Consider the following 26,558-nt stretch of genomic DNA (forward strand, 5'->3'; position numbering starts at 1 on the left):
AATCAGACGGCAGCTACCACCCCTCAGATTTTAAATTATCAAAAAATAAAGTGGTAGGAATCACCAAAATACATTAATCTGTAAAAATAATTAAAAGCAGAAGTCAGCTGCAAAACACTACAATGATGACAAAGTGGTCAACACTGAATTTATTATTCCAGAATGTTTTAAAAAACATGGAGTTTTAAGTCACTTAAATTCTTATTTTCACATCCTTGCTTGTATTATTTTTAGAAAATCTACAGTTTTCAATCTCCAAATATTTTTCGTCCCAAACATCAGACAGCATTTAATGGATTATTTAAGTAGAGACAAAACCAGTAAGATTTCTTCATAACATCACCCACACAACAAATTCTGAGTGAAAAGCTAAAGACCACTTGTCTTCCTGCATTAAATAGAAGGAGTAAGTACTCTTTTTTTTCTGGCATAAAGCCATATACAGTATCAGCAGATGTATTTTTCTTTAAAACACAAAAACGCATTGGCCAGTGCAAATACACAAGGGGGTTAAATAACACAGAAACCGGGAAACTAGGTAGTCAGATGCGTATTACAATTAACTGGTAAAAATCTTCATTTCTACAGCCAATAACCTCAGTCAAAAGCAAACAGCAATGTGGTAGTTCAAATATTAAAAAAGCAATACAAAATACTCTCAAACGAAGTCATTTTTCTGAAGCATAGCTGTGCCATTCCTCCCACACGCACACTTGCAATCTTAGATGTAATTCTATGCACTATTCAAATGCTGCAGCTTATTTCCCAGAGGACAGTAACGTAATGATTTTTTTTCCATATTTTCAATAAAAATGCAAAATTCAGATTTTCTTCACACATGCAAACCACAATAGCACACTTAATCCTCAGGAAGACACTTAGCCTACAGTGGTCTGTAAGAAAATTGGAACAAAAAAATCCAATGTGCAAACAACAAAGAGGGGGGAATCTAAACTGACGTTCTGCATTGTTCTGCACATATTAGAGTTGATCAGTATAATGCAGCACAGGAAGTAAGATTCTCTGCAGAAAAGAAAAAAAAGAAATATGCTTAACCTTATTGGCTTTTCCTGACATTTTCTCCTCTTTTAGCATATAATGCATTACAGAGTCTACTCCTCTGTGCTGTAAAAGCACTTACTTGGAACACTGATTTCTCATCTTTATTCTGCAGCTGTAATAGAAGTCTGAAAACCCTGTTCCAGACTGCTTTTTCTTGCTAAACAAGGAGAACCTTCTTTCCTCAGGGTGCCTGAGGCTCTTAGTCACAAGCAGAAGAAATGGAGTCTAAATGCAAAGAAGGAAGTTATGGAATATCCACTTTTTGCTTATGCCAAAAAGATGTAAAAATCTATCCAAATGCAGTACTGCCTGAAAAAGTACCGTTTAAATAAGTCTGTTTATGTAATATGTAAGCTTATACACACTTTCTAGGGATAGAAATGTTTTGTTCTAGAAAGTATTTACATTACCAACTCTAACACACCAGCTGGAAGGCAGATTTCTGCTTTTCTTTACTGCTGTTCCTTAATAGCTCATTTGAGATGCTGAGACAGACCTAGCTAGTTCCTCTGTTTACAGATCATGAAATACGTATTCATTCTACCTTCATTAGAGAAATTCTGAAAAAGCACTTATGTGAACACAACTCAATTTATTATGTGAATTCACATAATAAAATATTGTATTTACAAGTTGCATGAAAGGATATTTCACCAGATATACAGAACTATACTCCGGTTACATAAAGTAATAAAATAGAGCTTAAAATCCAGTAATCTGTTCCATCTATCCCATGCCTTTCATCCATCAAAAACATGCATTTAAATGCAGATTTAAAAGCCATTACATATGCTTTAGTGAGGTGCATAGCAAAGACTGCTTAGAGGAGAATTCTTCAACCCTAATTTGTTAAAACAAACATTTTCCTGCACAAACAGGACTTTTCTCCAGTGTTTCAGACATATGAAAACACAATACACACAGGCATTTGAACATACAAGGAAAACATTCACAACTGCACATATCCATCACTAAAACTTGGGCCTTTGAATGCAGTGCACTGCAATGAGAACACAGCGAGTGTAAAAATATATATTTACACAGTATATATAATTTATCCCCCAAATGAAGCTTTTATTTACACAGTTTGACGCTAGAACTATTCAACTTTTCCCAAACCACCATTTTTCATCATAATTCTCCACTAACAGCAGCAGAAAAAATAATGCAGAAGTAAGACAGATCAACAACCAGTCGACATCAAAACTTTCCATTGCTAAAACAATTGCAAATGTAGGAAACAAACACACACATCAAGTTTGTATGTGTTTTATCTAAAAGCCTTCAGAACGAATATGCTATGTTTAAGAAATAATTTATCTTAAACACATTGGTAGGTTCACCCTAAGGACTTCACCCAATCCGTGCTGAGAATTCAAAAAACACTGGATTACTTTGGAAGCGAGTAGTCACGAGCTTACTGATTGCTCCAGAGGAGCCAGACTGCCAGAACTCGAAATTAAAACTTGGGCAGTCCTGAAAACTGTCCATACTGTACAAAGAACTTTGCAGCGGCACACATCTGACCATGAGAGCTCCTCTTACAATCTCTACCCATGTGGCTGTCTCTGAGCAATCTGCATCAGTCTGTAACAACAGCAGCACTTCCGTAATACACCAGCCATCTCTGAGGTCATCTTGGTTAGGCTAGAAGCATTCCGAGAACTAGTTATAACCAAACATACCAAAACTCTGTATGGATTGTCTCTCAGTTCTGTACACGTCATTCTTAAGTATGCTAGAACCCTGCTGAGTAGTCCTTAGCTCTTCTCCACAAAGAAGAGTACTAGAAGAGCGTTTTGTTCTGTTTTCTTTTTGAGAAATGTCAAACCCAAGTAGATGTGTTGGTGTTCGCGTATGCAGGTATTCATAATAGGCAGGTTTTTCAGGTCACATTACACTCTGTTCCTAAAAACTTAATCTATAACCCAATTCAGCCTTTCTGCACAGAAGGATCCAAATGTTACAAGCACACACACAAAATATCAGAACAATTTTGTTTCAAAATACTGTTAAAAAATATAGTTTTCACATATGTTCAATTTAGACAAATACTAATTGATTATAAGTTAGAACTCTCCATTTTACAACATGAGCCTCCAGAGAATAAAATATGCTCCCCAGCTTAAATCCAGCTTTTGATGACTATCAAAAGGATTCTGATGAAAGTACATGCTTGACAAGCATTTTAAGACTGCCAGACATATGCATCAGATGTAGTTACTTGGCCAGTTTAACTTCACCTAACTGAAAGTCAGCTTCTGTCTCATGAATTAACCATCAATGAGATACACATTGGTTTCTCATCAGATCAGCCCATTATGCAGATGATATAACTACACTTCAGACATTAAAACAGTTTAAACCATTTGGCTAAAAGCTCACTGCATCACTATACCTGTACAGAAAAACATGCTCCTGAACATGTTCCAGAACATGAAAAAATGCTCAATGCTCTTCCAGTTACAGTTACTGATAGCAGAACAGGTGCCCAGGATAAAATATTTTTAATATATCCATAAGAAAGAGTATTGTCTTTAACTAGAAAAACTTTTATCATTAATACCCAAGAGTTAAATGATATTAGTGTTAAAAACTACATGTTTGCCACTGCTCTTGAAGTGGACAGGCCTGCTCTGAGTATCAACATTCCTTTTATATATATTTGTGGTTTCTATAATAATTTTTCCAAATGTAAGAAAAAATATTAATAAAGAGTGATATTCTCAATATTAAGATACTTGTCAAGAAAATCATAGGGTATTTTATACAGAAAAGTAGCAAGTTAAGTAGCAAAAATCAAATCCTATAGTTTTGGACTCTCATCACACAAATTTTTAGCATAATAAAAAGGTAACGAGATAAAAGTAGTATTTAAACTATATTGGCAAAAATAATTTTAACCTAAATTGAACTACCCCTTACAATTGTCTGTTATTATCTGTGCATTTACTGCTAACTTAATACTTTTAGCATCTTCTGCAAAAATGAAATTAGTGAGATTGTGCCTTTTGTTCAGGACATACAGCTTTTGACCTCATCAGAAAGACAGAAATCTCAAACTTACTAAATTTCTACAGTTTCCCCACAAATTGCCAGCTAGATAGTGTCTCCAATGTGAGCTCAACAGTTATCTCTTCTACTTTGCTTGCTGAAAGGCAAATCAACACACATGTAAATTCAAACCAGCCACAGGGTATAATTAAGAGAAGTGAAAAGAGGAGTGACTGTGGGAAAGTTTATAGGACATGTGTCAGAAATTAAACTCCTTGGTTAGGTGTTGGAAAATAGCAGAAAGGCTGCTGACGTGTGGTGGTATGCTGAGGGGATCCGAGCGTGAACTGGGGCAATGGTGGTGAGAAGAGCTGGGTTATTATCTCAGGGACAGGTATACACAACAAAGAAGTTAACAGGAAGCCAGACTTCAGTAGTTCTGCCCTTTTATCCAGTAACAGCTTTACGGTTCCCCTATTATTCTAAAGGGGAGGGAAAAAAACAACCGAACAACACAACCCACCACCCCCCCAAAAAACTTGATATTTTTAAGCGACATTTAAGTATTTCCCAAATAAGTCAAAGCTTCAGTACCAATCCTGGGCAGCAATCTGCTCGTTCAGCTCAGAGATACTTTTTTCTCTCCCAATGCTACTGATCGCGAAATAGCCACTTTCGGGGAACGAACTCGGATGACCTACTTCAGCTTATTGGATTGACACGTTTTGCACCACTCTGCCGTGAGCGAAAGCTCGCAGGCCGAACTCCTCAACGAAGTGGGCAGGCGGGCTCCGACTTAGAGACATGCCGCAGCAGCAGCCCGCGGCGCCCGGCTGGGGGCGGGGCGCCCCTCAGAGGCCGTCCCGCGGGCGCGCAATGCTTTCACTGCGCCCGCTCGTCCGACACCGCTCAGCGCGGCCCCACAGTGCCCGCCGTCCCGCTACACCTTGCCTCCCTCCGCCACTCCCGGCGCCCGAGGGCACCTGGCCCACCACCTCCGCCCGCCGCGGCCGGCTCAGCCCTAGCAGGAGGGTCCCTGAAGACCAGGAAGGGGCCTGGGCCGCCCCCGGTAGGGCACCGCAGTGGCGGGAGGGACCAGAGGACCTCGGCGGCGGCTTCACCTACCTCTCGGCAGCGGCGGCGCTGAAGACGCGGCTCCTCCCGCTGTACCGGCGGAGAGGGGTACCTCTGTGTAACATAAAGCCGGGGGCGGCAGCGGCGAAGGGAGGCGCCGGGGGACTGAAGAGAGGGGCAATGGCTGAGGCAAAGCCAGGAGGAGGCGGAGAAGGCGGAGGAAGGGGGGATCCTGGGCTCCCTCCTCCCTACGGTCCGCGCTCAGGGGGAGGTGGGGAACCGCCCCCCGCCGCGCCGCCCGGGCACCGTCGCTCCGGCCTGGCCTCGCCCCCGGGGTCCGCGCAGCTCCCGCCCGTCCCCCGCGGCTCACACTTGTTTACCTTCTGCGCTGCTTAGCACGGCCGCAGCCGCCATCTTCCCCCGCGAGAGGCACCCCTCGCCGGCCGTCACTTCCGCCGCCACCTGCGGGCCCGGGCGGAGGAGAGGGGTGCGCGCCCGGAGCGGCGAAGAGCCGACGCCGCGCTCCCGCCTCAGGCGGCCTGGCCCGGCCTAGCGGCCGGTTCCCGCCCTGCGGCGTGCCCTGTCCTACCTGCACCTCCCTGCCCCATGCCGAGTGAACCAGGCGCCGGGCCGGCCCTGTCGCCGCTGGGATAGCGGGCACGCCCCGCGGAGAGAAGTCCCTTGACGGGGGCCTGGCCAAGCGGCACCAGCAAGCATCGTCTGCATGTGGCTCACAAGGACGCTCAGCCACGGCCATCTGCTTTTGGTATCTCGAGACTGTGTGGTTTTCTTCCACCCCTCGGCCCTTAGGCCGGTTCCCGCCACAAACTACGGCCCCTTTCCACAAGACTGTCAGTTTTCCAGGGCAGAAGCCCCGCTCGCCTGTAGAGTTGCAATCCATCCCGCGAAACAGCCACCCCTGCCAGCAGGTTGCTGCGTGCCTGCCCTGACGCCGGGTCAGCCGCAGGTGCTGCCGGCAGATCCTGGCTCCCTTCTGGCTCCAGGCCGGCAGCCCTGCCAGCCGGTGTGGGAACCAGGCCATCCTGGGTGAGCCCAAGGGGCCAGGGCCGCCAGCCACCACGGGTGCTCAGCGTAGCTGCCCTTGAGCAACAAACTGCATGCAGGCTGTGCATGCAGGGAAGCTGCAGCCCAGCCTGGGGTGAACAGGGCTTTGTCTTGGCACAAATATCACCTCCTTGCTTTATCTTGCCTTTGTCTGGCAAATTCCAACTTTATTGAGGTAAACTAAATTACATGGACCTTTGGTTTGCTACTGTCACCCCAGCATTTGCTACCTTACTACGTACCTCCCTGTCACCTCCTATGTCATTCACTGCTTTAAATAGCAGACCACAGGCTGCCATCTCCTCCCTGTTTATTGCTGTTCCCATCTCCTTCACTGCCTATTTTCAGTCTCTCATTACCACCCCCACCCCATTCTTGGTCTGTAAAACAAGAGCATGCCTCCCCTATAGCTGCCACCCCCCCCCCCCCCCAAGCTGAGTATCCTTCCCACCCTCCACAGCTCCACACAAAGAACCAGCAATCCCACGCACTGCTTCACAAAAGACTTCCCACTGCTAATTCCCACTCTCCTCAACTGCCCTCCTACCGCTCCCTCACCGCCTACTTACTCCAGACTACAATCAACTTGCTCCCATTCACTCCTTCATCACGGCGGCCTGTTCACTCTCTGCTCAGCACACTTGATACTACTCCATCTCATCTGCTTACTCAGACAGTAAGTTTTCCCCATCTTCCCAGTCACTGTTTTAAAACCTGTTACTCGTGCACTTACGGTAAAACAACTGACCTTTCAGTACAGACTGTGTCAAGACAGCTACCGTTCCTCTTGCCTAACCCTCAAAGGAAAAGACATTCTCTCCCTTATTCATAGGGTATGTCTTCTGCCACACCAAGCACGTACCCACTCACATCTCATGCTTCAGCAAAAAAAAAAAAAAAAAAAAAAAAAAAAGGAGTAAAAGGAGTAGAAAGCAAGTTTCTCATACACAGAAATTATACAACCAAACCTTTGTGCATTCTCCTGCCCTCTTCAGACTTTTGACCTTCCTAGGTCAGAGAGGATCGGAAAAGCTAAGTAGGACCATGCTGGTTTTACCTGACTGTCATTTTGCTCTTTGCAGCAAGCTGTGCCTCAAGATGATCTTCAGGTCTCTCCTACACACTTCCACAGAAAAGGAGCTCAAACCTAGCAAAAAATAAAACCAAAAAAACCCAAACCAACAGCTTTGTCATCCTTATTCTTAATATTTTAAAACACAAAACACTGCCACCCTCCTCTCCTTCACATTGGACAATTTGCCTCTACCAAAAAATCAAAATATGTTAATAATGCCTCAATTATAGTCTCCTAAACAAAAATGTGAGACCGTTAAATGTGGGACCTCAACAACGAGCAGCAGTATCAACATTATATTAGTTAATATTAATTTACATAGAGATTTGGGCTGACCCCTCTGATTTAGGCAATTGTACTAAGTAGTTCCCACTGGCTTAATTGAGACTATTGTAAGGAAAAAAATCCTGATGCAAGGTTTTCAGTTAAATTAATACACTATTTACTGTTTGAGTAATTTTAATCTTTCTTTTATATATATACGAAATATACTTGATAACTCCTGGAAATGTTTTTTGTACTGTAGTTGGGGTTGTTTGGCCTGGAGAAGAGAAGGCTCTGGGGAGATCTTACAGCAGCTTCCAGTATCTAAAGGGCACCTATAAGAAATCTGGAAAGGGACTTTTGACAAGGGCATGTAAGGATAGGACAAGAGGGGATGGCTTTAAACTGAAAAAGGGTAGATTTAGATTACATATTAGGAAACAATTATTTACTGTGAGAGTTGTGAGACATTGGAACAGGCTGCCCAATGAAGCAGTGTTCAAGGCCAGGCTGGACCGGGCTTTGAGCAACCTGGTCTAGGGGAAGGTGTCCCTGCCCATGGCAGGGGGTTTGGAACTAGGTGATCTCTAAGGTTCCTTCCAACCCAAACCATTCTATGATTCTATGAAATAATTAAACATGTGCAGTTTTATAGATTTTTCTGGGTTTTCTTCATGTTACAAGTATTTCCAAATACAGTGAAACAAGATAATGACACCATCCCAGAACATGCAAAATGTATCATCTCACTGTTAAAATAGAAGCAACAGTTTGTGTACTTTTTTTTTTTCTTTTTTTCAGATTCCTGACAGGGTTCTTGGCAAGTATTAAATCCTTTCTGAAGGCTGCTGCAAATGTGACAAAAAACTGTTTCCATAATTTTACACTGCACTGCATTATTGCATAATTTAAATGGCTAAGTAACTAGAGTCTAGTATTTTCAGTTAATTTTCATAAACGAATGATTACATATGCCTGGATGCCGAGGCAACTACAACAAAGTATTGCATCATGCTCCCACTATATTTTGTGTATCTTGGTCATGAGCTTCTACTGTTTTTCCTAGAAGTGAGATATTTTAGACAAATCAAAAACATCACATGGCCCAATGAAAGGTTAGATATGAACATTTATTTTCCAGGCCAATGTACAAAATTACTGGCTTTCAAGACAAAATATATTTTGTCATTAGCAGCACCATTATACACACTGAGGTTTTGTACCTCACATTCACATTTCTTCAAAACAAGAACCCTGGCAATGTGCTGTATCCAGAACACACTCCTAACTCTTGTCTCAGAAAAGAATGGAAATAGTAGTATTTGCAAAAGTGGGAGGCTACATGCATTGTTAAACCAGGCATACCAGTTTCACACAGATTTCTATCACCACATTTTAATCACGTGGCTGTCTGCTGCAAACCTGTTTTTTTTACCCAAGCAGTTAGCCAGGCAAAAATCTAAGAACCATATTTTTTTCCAGCAGGCAAAGCCACTGTTGATGAATGTGCCTCTATTTCCTATAACTGGTTACTTACATTGAAACCTGTTTCTCTGATGATGGAAGAAATCTTAGTAGTAGCAACATCCTCTATGTCTTTAAGAGGTTTCCACGAAGAAGTCAATTCAATTTCCCTCAGGGTAGGGTTGTAAATTTGGTCTTCGGTCTCTGTGGAGCTTCTAAGCTGGGTCTCATCAATGGATTGGGGATTTTATTCCATTTTTTAAGCATTTATTCATTGCATCCAAGGCTGAAAACAGCATGCATTTGATTGGGGTTTAAGCTGTTTGGTACAGCAGACTATATCTGTTCATACCATGGGGCGATCTTGTATCCCTGTGGTCTCCCTGACACTAAGCACTCAGCCTCCAAGACACAGTAACAAGAGAAAGGTTGAAATTCAAAATGTTACCAAGCTGACAGCCAGCAGAAATCACTAAGGTACGTACAGTAACATTTTACTGCTCAAACAGGTAAGTGGATCGCACATTAGATACGCACATTTCCATTATATACAAGCATATCTGTTTTCAATTTTACCACCATGCTCCTTTCTGCTTCACACCCACTCACTGCCCCAAACAAAACTACACTGACATGCTGTTTGACATGCACCAACATAAGGAATCTTTTTTTTTTTTTTTGTCCTATCTTTTAACCCAGCGAGGTCCCCATCCCGATCACCCTACCGAGGCACTGGCAGTATGTTACATCCGCAGCACGCACAGGACCAACACAGCATAACCGCGGGCCCATTGCGGGCAAAAGAGAACCCCTTTTCCACGGAAACACGGAGACGAGCGAATTCCCCAGACACTTCTCAGCAGCAGCTAAACCTATGCTTGAAAGCACGCTTAGCATCCTTAGCGGTGCGTTTTAATTACCACCCACCCCCAGCGGTACCCCACCACGCTCAGCCCACAGCCGTTACCCGGCAGCACGCGCATAATGCCTTCCGGCCCCGGCCCCGCGCACGCGCGCGCGGCCCTAGCGGTGCCGGCGCACGCGGAGCAGCACCTGTGGCAGGCCTGGTTGCATCACCCGGCGCGAGTGAGAAGGGGGTCCTTTCGCGGGGCTGCCCCGAGGCGCGCCTGAGTCGCTGCAGCTCCGCGGTGGGGCTGGTGGTTGCCCCACGCCGCTCGGCGTGGCCGGTCCCGGAGCTGGGCGTCTGCCTACCCTGGTCGGCGACTACCGGGTTGAGCGCCGCCGCCGGCGGGGCCACGCGGAGCCGGGGGTCAGGCGGCCGCGCAGACCGCCTAGCTTCCTCTTTGTGCCAAGATGGCGGGGGACGAGGCGGGAGTGACTTTGGGGCAGCCGCATCTCAGCCGGCAGGACCTCGCCACGTTGGTGAGACTCAGCCGCGGGGCGCTCGGGGGACCGGGAAGGGACTGCGGGCTCCCGGGAGCGGTGGATGCGGTTGGTGGGGCCTTGGCGGCAGGGCGGACCGCTTTGGGCGTGCGGGCGCTGGGACGCGGCGGGGTCCGTGCCTCCCACCGGGCCCCGCTGGGACCGGTGAGGGCTGAAGGGGAGCGGAGAGCGGCGGGCTTCGGGACAGGGAAGGCGAGTGGTAGTACGGCGGGGCTGAAGGAACGGGTAGGTGAGGGTAGGCATTGGGCATAGTGGCGGCGCTGGCAGCAGGTTTGGCTGGTCGCAGCGGGTTTGTGTTGGCAGAAAAAGGCGATCGCTTGCTGGTGAGGTGAGCCCCAGGCTCGGCGGGTTGACGTGCCGGTCTTGCGAGTGAGCCTTTAGTGGCACAGCAGTGGAGACGTGCAGTTTCCTCCTTGCGAGTGTGGCTGTGCTGCGGAGTGTTAGAGGCTCTTCCCTCCCCGAAGCAGAACCATAAACTGGAGTTCTGTTTCCTCAGTGGGCTAGATGGATTGGTTGCTAGCCTTGTCTTGGTTGATCTACCAAGAAAATTATCGTGACTGTCAAGAAAATCGCTTGCAGAGGTCTTTTGCTGTGGTGGTCTTGCCTGGACTGTCTCTCTTATTACACATGTACGCAGACAAAACCAGTCGAAAATCTTATTGCTGCCTCCCTGGTGTTCAGCAAGTTAGAAAAGCTTATTTGTCTTTATGGTAATACTGTTTGATAATCTTGGTGTTTGAGCAGAAGAATTCTTTTTGTGTTACAACTAAGCATGTTGATAATCGTTAGTGAAGCACGTTAGTAATTTCAGAATGTTTCTTCTTTTCATTGTTGATCATGGCATTTGACAGTAAGAAAGAACACAGGCCTAGTTGGGAGGTCAGTAGGAATTACCTTTATGGCCTACTCTGTGTTTTTTCATTTGGCCTTTGAATTTGTACAGTAGACTGGAGCTTATAGCTGAACTTAGCCTTGCATCTCTCGTGAGGAGAAAACTGCATGCGTGCATAATTATGTGCACCAGGAACAATTTTCTTGATGACAGGATTTTGCATCATGCTTACATGCTTGTCAGCCTGCTGGATGGTGCCATCTGCAGGTCATGTTCCCAGCACCGGTTTCAACGTGGGTAGTCATTCAAGTTAAATATACAAGACATACAAATTTAATTGACTGTGTTAGATGGACAGATCTTTTGTCTGGAATGTGAACGGTGTATTCATGTAACAATTGAGAATAGACTGAATGAGCTTATATTTTCACCCAGATGTGTTTGATTGCTACGCACAGGACCTGCATATAACATTGTAGATAATACATGAATTAATGTAAATTATTCTCTGTGGGGTTATTTGTATACTTGCAAATACTTCTATCCTGTCCAGCACTGAGGACTCTTGGCATTGTGAATCTTTGCTTGAACTGAGTAGCTCATTCATATGAATTCAGTGCAGGATAGAAATTAACTGCAAAGAGCTCCAAAATAGTACAGAGGAACATTTAAGGGGATTTCAACATTTGAATGCTTGGACAAAGAGTCTAGAAAGTAGCCCTAAACTAACTTTTTTAGAGTTGTCTTTTTAACTGTACGGAATGTGTTTGTGTTTGATTTCCAAGGTGCTACCAGTAGGTTCATGCAACAGGCTATTGAGGACAGCAGAACTTTTGGGGTGTCTTTTCTTAGTGTTAGAGCTTCTTATTTACTTCCATCTTCTACACCTTGCAGCCTATACCTTGCAGCAACAGGCTATTGAGGACAGCAGAACTTTTGGGGTGGCTTTTCTTGGTGTTAGAGCTTATTTACTTCCATCTTCTACACCTTGCAGCCTATACCAACTTAAAGTCAGTGTTATGATTTGTAACCCGTACTGGTTTGCAGTCAGCGCTTTGTTCATCTTTTGTTCCTATTTCACATTCTTAACAGACTGAAACGCATATATAGAATTATTTTAATGAGCCTGGTTGTATTTTGCTGAATAGAACTACTGGATAATTGTTAATAAAATACATAGAGTACTTTCTAAACCTTTAGATACAAGATGAATAAATTCTAAAATCTCCCTCACACAGGATGTTACCAAGTTGACACCTCTTTCACCAGAAGTCATCAGCAGGCAAGCAACAATTAATATAGGTAAAAGCAAACTTCTAAAACAAGAGGGTTGCGTTAATGTGATTCTTTCTGGTGCTAATGCAGTAGCATATGGTATCTATGTGAGAACATTTTTAAGAAATTCTTATTGAATCAGACTAATATAAATATAGTGGGTTCGTTATAAATTTTACCATGGTGTAGGAAGAGACTTGTTCAAACCCTTTTAACTTGAAAAGCACCAATTTTACTCTAAGAATCATGTTGAATGAAGTGGGGAATAGTTGCTAAAGCAAAGTTTTATTTTACCTTAAAATTAAGCACTAAAATGAGTTTCATGAAAATGCAAAGACCTGTCCGCTGAGGGCTTTGTTTCTTTAAACAAAATTTATTACGAAACCCATGCATGCTTCTGGTGGGAGCTCTGGCTACAGAGAGTTTGGGGTAATTATGTGTTGATAGTAGTGGAACAGTACTCAAAAGTAAATGACGGTTTGTTGACAGACATTTGCTTTTACTACATAGGTACAATTGGTCATGTAGCCCATGGGAAGTCAACAGTAGTCAAAGCTATATCTGGAGTTCATACTGTCAGATTTAAAAATGAATTGGAAAGAAATATCACGATCAAGCTGGGATATGCTAATGCAAAGGTGAGTCATTGCTAAAATCTAGCAAATATATTGCTAATATATTTCAAGATGGCTGTAAGCTTACAGATAGCTAAAACTTGATGAATAAACTTTTTCTCAATTTTTAACAATTGCTTACAGATTTACAAGCTGGATGACCCAAGCTGTTCCCGGCCAGAGTGTTACCGATCCTGTGGAAGCAGCACCCCAGATGAGTTCCCTACAGATATTCCTGGCACCAAAGGGAACTTTAAACTAGTCAGGTAACTGCTGTAAAACATATGGTATAAATTGTGTTTACCGCCTTTTGCGTTAACTGAAAATAGGCAGGATTGCACTGAAAGCTGAATGAGTTGGTATGCGAGACCACATGTTTTTAGATGCTGGGCACCCCTCATCTAAGGTATCACCTGAATTGCTGTTGTTTTTATTAGTTGCAATGCATAGTCCACAGTAGAGCACAGCTGTGTCTTCTGTCCTCAGGTATCTGCAGGATACTGAAGATAATTTAACTTTTTCTTCCTAGAAGCAGAAAGGTTATCAAAGTTCTTAATGAGTATATGAAATCTTGATGCCTAATGTGAGATCAGGCCTCTATTTAGTTCCTTTCTAATAATGCATATCATGGTCACTATGCAAACATAATAACCACAGCAGCTGTTACATGGGTCTTTACAGTGCTTGCTCAAATGAGAGTAGCCACGAAGACTGTTGTATAACAAGGTTCCTATACTTACGTATAAAATACACATGCTGCCGTAATCAAGTATTTCCTTCCTTTCCTGAGATTCCCAGTAGAGCACTTGTTCTAATAATGACTTCTGTTGCAGAGTGACAGTCATCCAGCCATTTTTAAATTGTTTGCTAAAAGCTTTGAATTTATTTGCTTATAGTAGAAGCAGCAAATTAGTAACTTGCTTTTTGGTGGCATGCTACCAGAAAACAAGGATTCTTCACTGAATAGGTTCAAGCAAGATGTTGTGATTTAACCCCAGCTGGCAAATAAGTACCACACAGCTGCTTGCTCAACCCCTCACCCCGCCCCCACCACCCAGTGGGGCAGGGAGGACAGCTGGAAAAAAAAACCGAAACCTGTTGGCTGGGATAAGAAGAGTTTAAAAATAAAAAGTACAATATGTTACTACTACTACTAATTATGATGAAAAAGGAAATAACAGGAGGAGAAAGAGAATACAAAGCAGAAAACCCCAAAAAAAAACAAAAACCCCCTCAAACCCAAAACCCCATCAAACCCAAGTGATGCCCAATACAATTGCTCACCATCCACCAATACCCAACCCGATCCAAGCAGCAATCTGCTCTGTCTGGATAACTGCCCCTAGTTTATGTATTGGGCATGACGTGCTGTGGTATGGAATACCCTTTTGGGTAGTTTGTGGCAGGTGTTCTGTCTCTGCTTCCTCCCGGCTTCCTGTGTCCCTCTTCACTGGCAGAGCATGAGAGACTGAAAAGGCCTTGATCGGGGTAAGCACTACTGAGCAACAACTAGAACATTTGTGTGTTATCAGCGTTGTTCTTAGACTAAAGCCAAAACACAGCACTGCACCACTTAATAGGAAGAAGGGTAATTCTATCCCAGCTGAAACCAGGACACGAGGATGTAGCTAATTGACTATTATGGTCTGCACAATAAAATCATACAGATTATACTAAAAGATGTAACATTGTTTCTGTAGATAAGTCTTTGAAGTGTAATTACAACTGTAATTAAAGACTCATAATTTTCTAAAATAGGAGAATGGGAGTTGTCCTTTTTTAAAAGATAAGAAAAATCCTGTGTGGTGTGTTTGGTTTTTTTTAGGTTTGGTTGGTTGGGTTTGTTTTTTTTTTTCTGGTGCATTTAAATCTAGTCTAATTAACAAGTAAATTTGTGAGATATTAAAGCAGTATCTAATATGGATGTATGTCAAATCTTAGAAAAATATTCAGTAGCCATTCAATAATCTTTGTATTCTTTTTGAATGTTTATGAAAATACTGTCAAGATATTGCTTCTCAGCGTGTTTTGAAATGTTTACTTACCTATTTTAAAAATGCTTTTCACTTTTGTGTCTGCCTAGCTGCTTACATAAATCAGCTGTATAAATTGTTGATAATTGTCTTTTGGATTTCTTTTTAACCTCCTTCTGCAACAGGCATGTCTCTTTTGTGGATTGTCCTGGCCATGATATTTTGATGGCTACTATGTTGAACGGTGCAGCAGTAATGGATGCAGCTTTACTGTTGATAGGTAATGATTGCTACACAAAAGCAGAGCTCTATTTTTTTAATATCATGATGCAACAGTATATGGTTTTTAAAATACAGTGGGGTGGGTGAGCAGTTAAAACAAGTGAATGCTTTGAGATATGCTTAAGAAAATAAAGTGATGCTATGATGAAAATGAACCCTAACAAACTGGGGTTTAAAAAAACATTGCTGTACATACTCATTTGTGTGGTAGCTGGCCAAGCTGATGGAAGATTAGATAGATAAGAGGAAACATTGTAGTTGTATAGTGCTGTAAAATTTATATTATTTTACTGAAATAGATTAGCTATAGGTGCATTTTGAGTTTCTCTGAAGGTTCACTTTGTTTTAAATATGTATGTAGCCTTTGTCATTCAGGAAAGTCTGTGACCATCCATACAGACAGTAAACCCAGATGAATACAGACAAAATTGAAGCATAGGAGATTTACCTTGGATCAGACATTTTCTGTTCTGATTTGCAACCAAAAGGAATTGTGTAAAACTGATTTTTGTATGTCTGTGGAACGTAGTGTTCTGTAGATGTACAAGTGTTCTATAATAGAACATATGTATTAGTACTCTGCAGTGATAAATGGTAATTATCTTACCTGGATAGGACATGTCAACAAAGAAGAAAACCAGCTTCAGATATTATAGTTTAAATAGTCTAAGGCAGGTGATGAGCTGTCATTCCTTCTGCCTGTTTTGATCTAGAAAGTGTGCTAGACCAATCTTCAAGTGAGATTAACCACCATAATGGCACATCAGGCCAAAGCTGGCTTCTTGGGTGGGTGAAATCCAAACCATGCTGACAGCTACCCTATTCACATACTCTATATTTATCGTGTGTTACAGAGTTTGGGGATCTTGGCATTTTTATGGCCTTAGTGATAAGAAAATACCATAGAATTTTAAGAAAAGATAAACTGTCCATTATCCCACAATCAGTACCAAGATGTCTGAAGACCTAAAGGGTGAAATAAGTCAAATAGACACAAGCCTGTCAGTATCTTTGGAAATTTTAGATGTGTGTTTCCCCTGGGAACAAGTAGAATGAGGGAATCGCTCAGGCAACCTCTCTTCTGTCATATATTGTGTGGATGTTATAGCCATCAGTTCTGGGGAAGAGCAGGTGCTTATTAACTTGAGTGCTTCACGTGTAGCTTACTGAGAGGTGAGTAAGAGAGTCATCTTTTATAAAAATACAATGGAAAGTAATGTCTTAACTGTGGGAATTTTGTCTATCTTTGTAGTTTCTATATTGCAATCACTTTTCTTTCAGCTGGTAATGAGTCATGCCCTCAACCCCAGACCTCAGAACATCTAGCTGCTATAGAAATCATGAAATTGAAACACATTTTGATTCTACAGAATAAGATTGATTTGGTGAAGGAGAGCCAGGCTAAAGAACAGTATGAACAGATTCTTGCATTTGTACAAGGTAAGTTTTCAACAGCAGAAATATAGTTAGTGGTGGAAATTCTTCGGTGTTGGGACATGGACATAGTACTTTTCTATATGTTTGCAGAAGAGGTTCTGTTCCTTAGATAATGATAGTGTACATAGTCTGTTAATCTGAAAATAGACCACTGGAGTTATGCTTCTTACCTCTTTCAGACTGCTTACATATAGTAGTGTTAAGGCTGTTGGTCAGAGCTCTTTATGTAAAACTAACAGCAGTAGCTCTTATCTAGTAGCTTATACTGAATCTGCAGTGGTTTCTTGGTATTGCTTCTTCTTGGCCTGTTTCTTTGGTAGAGGTTGTACTGTGATTTTACTGCAGTACAAGAAAGAGTGAAGCAGCACTCGTTAGGGCACCTTGTAGGTATAAATGTGTTCTTTTATCTAATCACAAAAGATTGGTCTTTCTTTCTGTAAGTCCAGCACATGCAGTGTTATCCTACCCTGTAAAGTTCCGTGTTCTGCTCAGCTTTAGTGCTCTGAGTGTCATGTTTCCGAGAAGCTTCCACTGTTTTCCCTACTTATCTGCTTCAGCTGAGTTATGTGAGAAGCTGCAGAGCTAGATTGTCAGCATCAGAAGTCACCAGTGGGTCTTGTGAAGTTTTTTTTGTTTGTTTGTTTGTTATTTGTAGTTCAGAATTGTTGCCATGCGTAAGCTGTTCGTAACAGCTATGTCAGGGTGGCTTAATGGGTACGTTTGGAGTTTGAGAATTTGAGTTACCACAAAAAAAAAAAAAAGAATTAAAACTAATAATATTTAACAAGCTTCGATAACTAACTAAATGCATCCTTCCACAAAATTACAATTTTTCTAAAATCTGTATTTGTATCGCAAAACTTAGAAAACATATATCATTAAATTGATAAGTAATTTGTCAGAATAAAATCTGTAAAATTAATACTGCTGTATGAAATAGCAAGATACCTGATTTCTCTGAGGAAGTTATCTTAAGAATATTTCTGATCACAATGTAGGAAGTGAATTCTCTCTAGGAGCAGAAGATTACCTTGCGTAATGTTTAGAGAGCAGCTGTAAAATTCTTCAGTATAGTTACCCAAAGGCAACATAAGGGTTGTTTCAGAATGCCCCCAAAAGTACATCTGGCTGGTTTGAACTAAAATGTTGGAGGGAAATGTAAATGCTCTGATACTTACTGCTTTGGGAAACACACATAAAAATGTGCATTGAAATTCATTAGTATTTTTATCAATGACAGAACACTTGGTCATGTTACTGTAAACACTATGTTAAGGCTTGATGTTGAATTTTATTTTGATTCAGGTACAGTTGCAGAAGGAGCTCCAATAATTCCAATCTCAGCACAGCTGAAATACAACATTGAGGTAGTTTGCGAGTATATAGTGAAAAAAATCCCAGTCCCACTGCGAGACTTCACATCTGAACCGAGGCTTATTGGTACGTAGATGTTTAGGTCTGGGCTTTTGTGGCTAACCATTTCCTACAGGTATGTACACTTAAAATAGGATGAGCTGAATGCACTAAAAAGAGGTAGATTTAAAAGGAGTGTTTAGTGTGCTCTTATTTTAAAACTTGCGTATTTTCCTAGAGCTGTATTGTTTGTTCATAGTCAACTGCTATAGCTCAATCTATTTGAGGTAACTGCTAGGTTTTCTGTATTTTCTGTGTATGACAGCACTAAAATGCAGTAAGGATGAGAAATTTCTATGTCTTAAAACATTCCCTTAAATTGCTATGAACTTAAATTTGATTTAACAAAGTACTGAAAAAATGTTGAATTTGAAAATTAAATTATTTCCATGGAAAACTTACTGGTAACCTGGTTATTATTTCTGTGTTAATCTCCTGTCTCAGAATTGTCAGTCTTTGTTCTTGTCCAGCATATATGAAATTTAGTTCCACTACGATAAAGCAATTTGTGTGCCTTTTTTTTTCCCCACATGAAACATGTGAGACCTAAAAATCATGTTAAAAATGCAGAAAAATCAACCACATTGAAACAAGGTTACAATATTCACATTTAACATTGTCAATATTGAAGAGGTTTTGTAATATTCTTTATCACTGCTGTCTTTTTCAGATCTTTAACTTCTACTATGCAGAAACAATTATTTTAAATATTTATGTACATGGGCAGCTTTTTTTGAGAAGTCAACTATCTACTTAAAAATTGGAGTAAAATATTCATTGTATTTTAGTGTTCTTCCTGAATTACATTTTTGTAATATTTATAAATATGTGGATACCTTCATTAGAATAGGGAAGCAAAGTTGCTAAAGACACTCATTCTTTAAGAACCTGATCTCAAGTATAAACTTGGTCTGTGTTTTTCAGTAATTAGGTCTTTTGATGTCAACAAGCCTGGCTGTGAAGTTGATGACCTTAAGGGAGGTGTAGCTGGTGGCAGTATTCTAAAGGGTGTTCTAAAGGTAACCTTTTCCCTTTTGTGTCTGGGGATGTGTATTGATAACGAGTAGATGCTTTCCGTGCTTAATACAAACCGAATCTATACAAATGATTTTATTTAATAAAAAAAAAAAGTACAGTCAGATGGCACTTACCCTTTCTGTCTGTGCCTCATTTTTACTTTCCTGTTTTACACTGCTTTTTATTTTTCAAATATATTTTGTTACTGCAGTCTTTTGCTAATCATGATACTGATTTCATTGCTTACAAAAATTGAGAGTGCCTTTTTTATTTGTTTTTTCTGTCCTACCACTTTTACTTGCTGAATTATAGGGGGAAAGGGATAGCAAAAGAACTTTAAAAGAACCTTGGAAGCATGTATGGGTTCCCACAGGTCCCACTTCATCATTTAAGTATTCTGTATATTTTGAAATTTTTACTTTGCTTGTGGGATACTGTCAATAGATGGAAGCTTTAAAAGCCGCTTTGCTAGACTGGAAAGCAAACCACATCTTGGAACATTTATGCAACTTGTATTTTCTTTGTCCTGTGGTTTATCAATGCTGATCAATTACACCAATCAAATTAACTTATTTTTTCTCAATGCTATAACATTTCTAAATGACATGTTATTTAAAAGAAAAAAATCTAAAATTATGATGTCAGCATTATTGCTGATAAAGATCCTTTGTTCAAGGAGTTTTACAAATTATATTGAAAAGAAAATTGATTGTTACATTGGCTGTGAGATACAGAGCTTTCAGTATTGTTCAGTTTGCAGTAAGCAGCGCAACAGAAGTCTTAGGAGTTCTGCAGTAGCCCAGAACCAAGGACTTGTATAAATAGTAGATCTTGGGATAAGTGGGTCTTTTCTGTGACTAATAGTTAGCTTTATGTTCCTATGAAACCACTAGTTAATCACTTTTTCACTTTCCTAATGAGGTGGGCCAGGAAATTGAGGTCCGGCCTGGTATTGTGTCTAAGGACAGTGAAGGAAAACTCATGTGCAAGCCAATCTTTTCCAAAATCGTGTCACTCTTTGCTGAACACAATGATCTACAATATGCTGCTCCAGGAGGTCTTATAGGTGAGAATATTCTTTTGTGAAAAGTTTTATTTCTTCATGCTTATGAAGTGAAAACATTTGGTTTCATTTAACAATAAATCCCAGCGTAGTAAACAAAAAGGCTATGAAGAATTTCAAATAATTCATATGTATAGAGGGAGAGACAACATGAGTGTGAAAATCAGATATTTAATAAATTTCCTGAATGTCACTGGCCAGCACAGATTAACTCACAATGCTAATCATAGCAGCTTTAGCAGTAGAATATTTCTTCATCTGTTTAGACAGAGCTTATAGTCTGGCTGGCATTCTGAAAGTGCTGTCCCAAGTAGTAGGGAATTCCCAATACATTCTGTTTGTCATTTTCACATGTTCTCTAAGTCCATGTGACAACTGCCTTTCAGTTACTCCTTGTGACCTCCTTTGTTGTATTGTAGGTGTTGGAACTAAGATTGATCCAACACTGTGTCGGGCTGACCGAATGGTAGGTCAGGTCCTTGGTGCTGTTGGAGCGCTGCCAGAAATATTTACAGAGCTAGAGATTTCCTATTTCTTGCTGAGACGACTATTAGGTGTGCGCACTGAAGGAGACAAGAAAGCTGCAAAGGTCTGTACCCCTTTTTCTGGGTTTGTTTTTTTTTTTTTCATGCTTTCTCTTCTAAGTTTTATTAGTATATACATTGTTTTGGTCTTATGCAGTAATTTTGTCTCCTTTTTATGTTTGTCACTAAACTCACCTGCTTAGTTAGTATTACAGAAGAATGCTTTTCACAGGAGTAGGAATTCGTATCAGAGTATTTTAAAGTAGCAAAAAGTATTTATGTCCTGAAGTTAGGTGTACTTTGAAACATACCTATAATTGTTTTTCTTTGTTGTCAGCCTATTTGTGCAATTGTTTTATATAGGTATGGATCTACTTCTGGTTACATGCTTTTTGTAGATTCTCTCTGTTAAGAACGTTTTAAAGCTAAGTATTTTTGAAATGCTGTTGTTGAAAAGAAGCTGAACTCGATGTATGGCAGAGTCTTGTTTTTCCATGGTCCATTTTACACAAATTAAACTAAAATACCGTAGTTTTCCTTGTTAGCATTAAAATCTAGAATTAGATTCTAATGTTTCATTAAAACAGTTTAATGCAGCATTTCATGCAACAGTAAGTGCTTCAGCACTCCCTTTATCCTGTGAAATTAATTCTTTTTTGAGAAATCATTTTGATGGAAGTAGGCATAAGGGAAATAAGAATATCCACATAATTTAAAGGAATGGTATCGTGTTCCAATTTGTAGCCATATCTGAGACTGTTTCCACTTTGGTGTAGTATGTGCAATCATCGGGATGTTTTATAGAAAATGTACAGAAATCCCAAGAAAGTGTATCATACCAAGGACTCGTAGTACTACATACACAGTGTATTTACATATTTATGCTTTCATGTGTAAGCTTTATCTACTGACTCTGCATGGCTTGCGTGTGTGTGTGTGTATTTACGGTTGTTACATTTCTCAGCTGTATGTTTGGTTTTTTTTCCTGTGGCAAGTAGGTAAGAGAAGATACTCAATATTGTCCGTGGTATTTTTTTTTTTAATACTAAAGCTTATGTTTCAGAGTTTTGTATATCTGCCTTCAGGTGCAAAAATTATCGAGGAATGAAGTTTTAATGGTAAACATAGGATCCTTGTCTACTGGAGGGAGAGTTAGTGCAGTAAAGGCTGATTTGGGGAAGATTATGCTAACTAACCCAGTATGCACAGAAGTGGGAGAAAAAATCGCCCTGAGTCGAAGAGTTGAGAAACACTGGCGGTAAGTTGGTGCTAAATAGGTAGAGCACCTGGTTGTATTATTGTTAACAAAAAAATACTTGGATCTGATTTTCTTCTAGAATAGGTAAGTGTATGTCTGTTTCAAAAATTCCTCTGGATTCTCCTAAGATATGGATGCCATTATTGTGGAATGCTTAATAGCATTATTAGCCTCCTTTTTTAAAGCAGCATTATTAATTGGGTAAATACCTACAGCTGAGGAAACAGCTGAGGTTTGTGGTTTGTTGCCCAAGCTTTAAATTGAGCTAACAGTAGGCAATCTTGGTCCAGCGGTTTGGAAATTCTAGTAATGGTAAGCCAAAGCCTGTCTTTATATACACCTAAGTCAATGGTGTTCTACCTGTGAAGCTGTATGTGACTTCTAGCACAATCTTGCAGTAGTAGCAGGGGAACAGAGGGGGGACATAATAAGGTTTAAATATCTTATGTACTATGAGCAGAGAGGAAAAAAAAGAAGTATCAACTGGATTGGCCCATTCTCATTACAAATACAGAATGACTGCACAGAAGCATCTAGAGGCTGAAAATGATGGGCAGAATTGGTTCATGATTCATTCTAATCTTAGGCCCATACTTCTTTTTAGATGATTATGCATACTGTACCTGTTAAGTGTTCCATCAGACCACATGAGTATCATAAGAACATACTGGTATTTAGATTTGTTGACACTGCACAGCTCCTGTATAGTATAAGGGAACATAGCCATTTTTACAATACGTGTGCACTGTATAAAAAAAACCAAGCTTTAAATATCTGAGATGCAGATTTCTTTTTCAGATCAACAAGAAGGTACAGATGGGAATTTAGTGCTTGCTGTCAGAGCTAGCTGGCAAATTAGAGAAGAGATTATTCCGTGACAAAACCAAGGAAAAAGATAACATGCCTTGAACAGGAGAAGAGAAAAGAAACATAGACAGGACCCGAATTAAGTCAGGGAAAATAGAAGGAAAAGGAGAAGTGATTTTATATTGGAAATTATGCTTTGCTTGCTTTTTTGTTTTTTAAGCTAGAGACTGGTAGTCTTTGGAAATCTGATTATGGGCTTTATTTTTTCTGAAGATTACTTTCCACTTGAAAATCATGACCAGATTTTGCCAAAAAACTCACTTGTCTCTGGATTATGGGTTGGACAAGTAGTGGCAGCCTGTTATAAAGACTATGTTACTAAAAAGTTGCCTTCTATGCTGTATTAAAAGGACAGAGACAACATAAGGAGACTAAAGGTTGAGAAATGGGGAAAGGAGGCAAACTTGGAAGATCAGCATAATAAAATACAATTGAAATAAAGATAATGTACAGTTGATACTGTTTAGCCTGAGGCAGTGGAGTACTGAAAAGATGGAAGATAGTGTGAAAGCAACAGATGAAAATTAGGTACAAATTAGAGAATAAATATATATAAAGGGACAGAGATTAAACAACAAGTGGCCAAGCAAACAGGATACACTAGTGATTCCAAGGAACGGTAAATTCAGAGGTGGGCTAGTTATAACCTATGGATATGGTCCTAAAAATGGGTAGTGTTGGGCTAATACACTTCATTTCCTTTTCTGGTGTCCAGAGAGCAGCTCTGCTGTTTATCAAATTCAATGGAGATGCATATGTGGTTTCTGCATATCTCCTTGCCAGAAACTGGAAATGTTTTACAGACAATTGTGTCAATAACATGGGCTGCCTGCTGGCTGTGGAAATGGACATAATTTATTTAAAAAGACATATTTTTCTAAGGTAACGGCTGTCTATAAAAGGGCCCTTAATTTTAATGACTGTAAATAGTAGATCTTACCCAAGAGTTAACCTTTATAGGTTACAAGTTCATTGAGAGTTACAGCTCTGTAATTTTGCTGTCACCTTATCTGAATTTTAATGTTTTCATTTCTGTTTGAACATAATGTAGCACTTCAGGTAAAGGTAAAAAGAGATGAAGCTATGAACAGATTTGCAGTCCACCAGTACATCATGTTACAACACTGTCAGATTTTTAGTTTATTGTTCAAAGGTACATCCTTAGCTGGTTACAAACATGCAAATGTTCTCTGTCCCTCATCCTTTTTTATGCTGTATTTCCAGTTACCAGTTTTAAGTCTTGTAGGATGTTTTGAGTGGGAGACAAGTGGAAAAAATCAAATTGTGAGAACTAAAGGGATAAGAATGACAGAAGGATGTTGATTTATTCAGGATATTTCTGAGTACTATTGAAAGTAATATAAACTGGTTTTCTTTTTGCAGTTTAATTGGTTGGGGTCAAATCAGAAGAGGAGTGACAATCAAGCCAACTGTTGATGATGACTGAAGAACAAAAGAGTGTGCTTCATTTTTAAAGATGAAGTGCCTATTTCTATTTTGGAGGGGGTATATTTTCACAGTGGAATCGGAAGCTGTGCAAATGTCATCTTTGAGTTGTATGGCTGTCCTTATAAATTTTATTGAATTTTACCCTCTTACTAAAATACTAGTCACTATCACCATTAAAAAGTGTAAAAGAATTGGCGTAGAAGTGGGTTTAACTATCCACATCTTCATAGAAAATAATTGTACATGTCTCATGGAATGTCTAATTTATGTTATTTTGTGTTTCAGACATACCTGATTAATATCAGTCAAGCCAACCCCAGTGTAACACACAAACCATAAATCTGGTATTGAAATAAAATATTGCTTATTTTCATTAATACAATTTTTCTGAGTAACAAAAGATTGCAGTGATTGTTCAACCAGTGCAAGCATTAAAAGCAGAAACCCAAACACTTCTTGAAGACTAGTACCCTTTTTGCACATCTTGTTTTGCTTAGACAACTGTTTACAGCAAGAATTTCCTTAGTTTTTATCGTTCTGACTTTAGGATTCTAGCTTACACTTTGGGTAAGCTAGAATGCCACTTAGGGTGGCAATGTTGACTGACTTTGTCACTTCCAATATTACAAGGAGTTTTGGATAAACCCCTGAGGAAAAACAACACGTAAATTGGATCTGAACTGGCAGTACTGGTTTTGACCTTATCTTAAAAGGGATTTATGAAAAAAATGTGGTTAATTTGAAATATGGCTGTTTGTCATTGTGAAACTTTGTGTGGGTGACCTGGGAGCTCTTTATACAGTGGGAGTAAACAGATTATTTCAAAGTTATACTGAGCAAGTATTAGCTGTGATCTTGAGCTATAACATATGTGGAAAAGGTGTAGAAGGGAATGATTTGCGGGAGGGAAAGGCGTGGAATTCAGAATGAGATGAGGAAAAGGTGTAAAGCTACTTTGCTTAGCTAGCATGAATCACACTCCTGAGGAGAAAACGTAATGAATGTACTGTAGGGTGCCAGTACTTTCATCCATTAAAATTTAAACTTCTTCATTTGTACTAATACACATAGTTCTAGGTATTTTATATACTAGGCTATTTAACAAGTCATGTTCTTTTCTATATATTTATACAAAGTACAGTGTTTATTCTCAAAGCCTGGTTTTAGACGTATTTAATATCATCAAGGGCACTCTAACGGTAAATACTGTTTCATCAAAAAGTACTTTGATGAAGCAGCTTGACTTTTGTTCCTGATTTTGCATTATATTTTGTGTTCTCTTATTCCACCTACATTCCTGTATTCAGTGTCTCCATTTGTAAAGTACTTCTACTTCACATGGTGCTGAAAGTAAACACATTAATTTTTGTGTAGTGCTTCTCCTTTTTAAAAGTGAGTTAGCTATAGTTCTTCCGAATTCTCCTAGTGCTCGACCAGAACAGTCATAAATGTGTCTGTTTCAGAGACTGCATCTTCCATGGTTTGGAAACTCATTTCTGTGACTCCGAATTCTAGGAACTTGGATACCAACTTATGTTTGGGAGCATGAGGATGAGCACACCTAACTGCAGAGTGCTAGGATGATACTACACCACCATGCTGAAGTTTAGTCCGAAGAATTCTTAAATGTATTGAATGTGTTTGGCTAGTGTACAGAAATGCTGAACTGCTTTGGAGAAACTGGTTAAGCACCAACGGGTATTTTTAGGCATCCAGATAATCCGGAGATTGGGCCTTGATCTCTTGATCTGCAATTTAAAAAATAGAAGTGCCATAGTCTATTCAAAACACTTCATGTACTCCTTCACTTGGGGAGGTAATAAATGCAAAGTACTAGTATTATTATCTTAGTGCTAGGATTAGTAGCCAGCCTTCATTCTTCCAGCTAAATAGCCATAGGTCATTACTTAATTTAGGTCTAAAATGTGATTTGATACTGCTGTATTTGATACCAGGTTTATTAGGTACATGTTATCAGTAATATTAAGACATGCTTTATGGAATCATAGAATCAGCTAGGTTGGAAAAGACTTTCAAATTATCAAGTCCAACCATTACCCCAGGATGCCAAGTCCACCACTAAACCATGTCAGAGGGCCTCATCTACACCGTTTTTGAACACTTCCAGGGGTGGTGATCCCACCGTTTCCCT

At 40.2% G+C, this 26,558-nt stretch overlaps 2 protein-coding genes across 14 annotated transcripts in view; one reads left to right on the forward strand and one right to left on the reverse strand.

Annotated features, from left to right (window-relative positions):
- The window catches only part of KLHL15 (kelch like family member 15), a 28,883-nt gene extending 18,815 nt beyond the window's left edge, over positions 1-10,068 (reverse strand). For 2 of the 13 annotated variants that reach the window (XM_061453282.1, XM_061453288.1), the window contains exon 1: positions 5,511-5,658. The gene's annotated coding sequence lies outside the window, so the exon portion shown is untranslated. The other 11 variants (XM_061453283.1, XM_061453286.1, XM_061453289.1 and 8 more) reach the window with 10 other exon arrangements.
- A 51-nt stretch (positions 10,069-10,119) lies between these two features.
- On the forward strand, positions 10,120-24,861 carry EIF2S3 (eukaryotic translation initiation factor 2 subunit gamma). The gene is made up of 12 exons (XM_061453295.1): positions 10,120-10,381; positions 12,473-12,536; positions 13,020-13,147; positions 13,268-13,389; positions 15,282-15,376; positions 16,660-16,818; positions 18,121-18,255; positions 19,153-19,247; positions 20,167-20,311; positions 20,728-20,897; positions 21,918-22,090; positions 24,341-24,861. Exons 1-12 carry the CDS (start codon positions 10,313-10,315, stop codon positions 24,402-24,404), a joined length of 1,419 nt encoding a protein of 472 aa, XP_061309279.1. The 5' UTR covers positions 10,120-10,312; the 3' UTR covers positions 24,405-24,861.
- The last annotated feature ends 1,697 nt before the right edge of the window (positions 24,862-26,558 follow it).

Source organism: Pezoporus flaviventris, unplaced genomic scaffold, assembly GCF_033815535.1.
Source record: "Pezoporus flaviventris isolate CSIRO_AGI_PZ_B2104156 unplaced genomic scaffold, CSIRO_AGI_Pfla_v1 ptg000015l, whole genome shotgun sequence".
NCBI classification, from domain to species: Eukaryota; Metazoa; Chordata; class Aves; order Psittaciformes; family Psittacidae; genus Pezoporus; species Pezoporus flaviventris.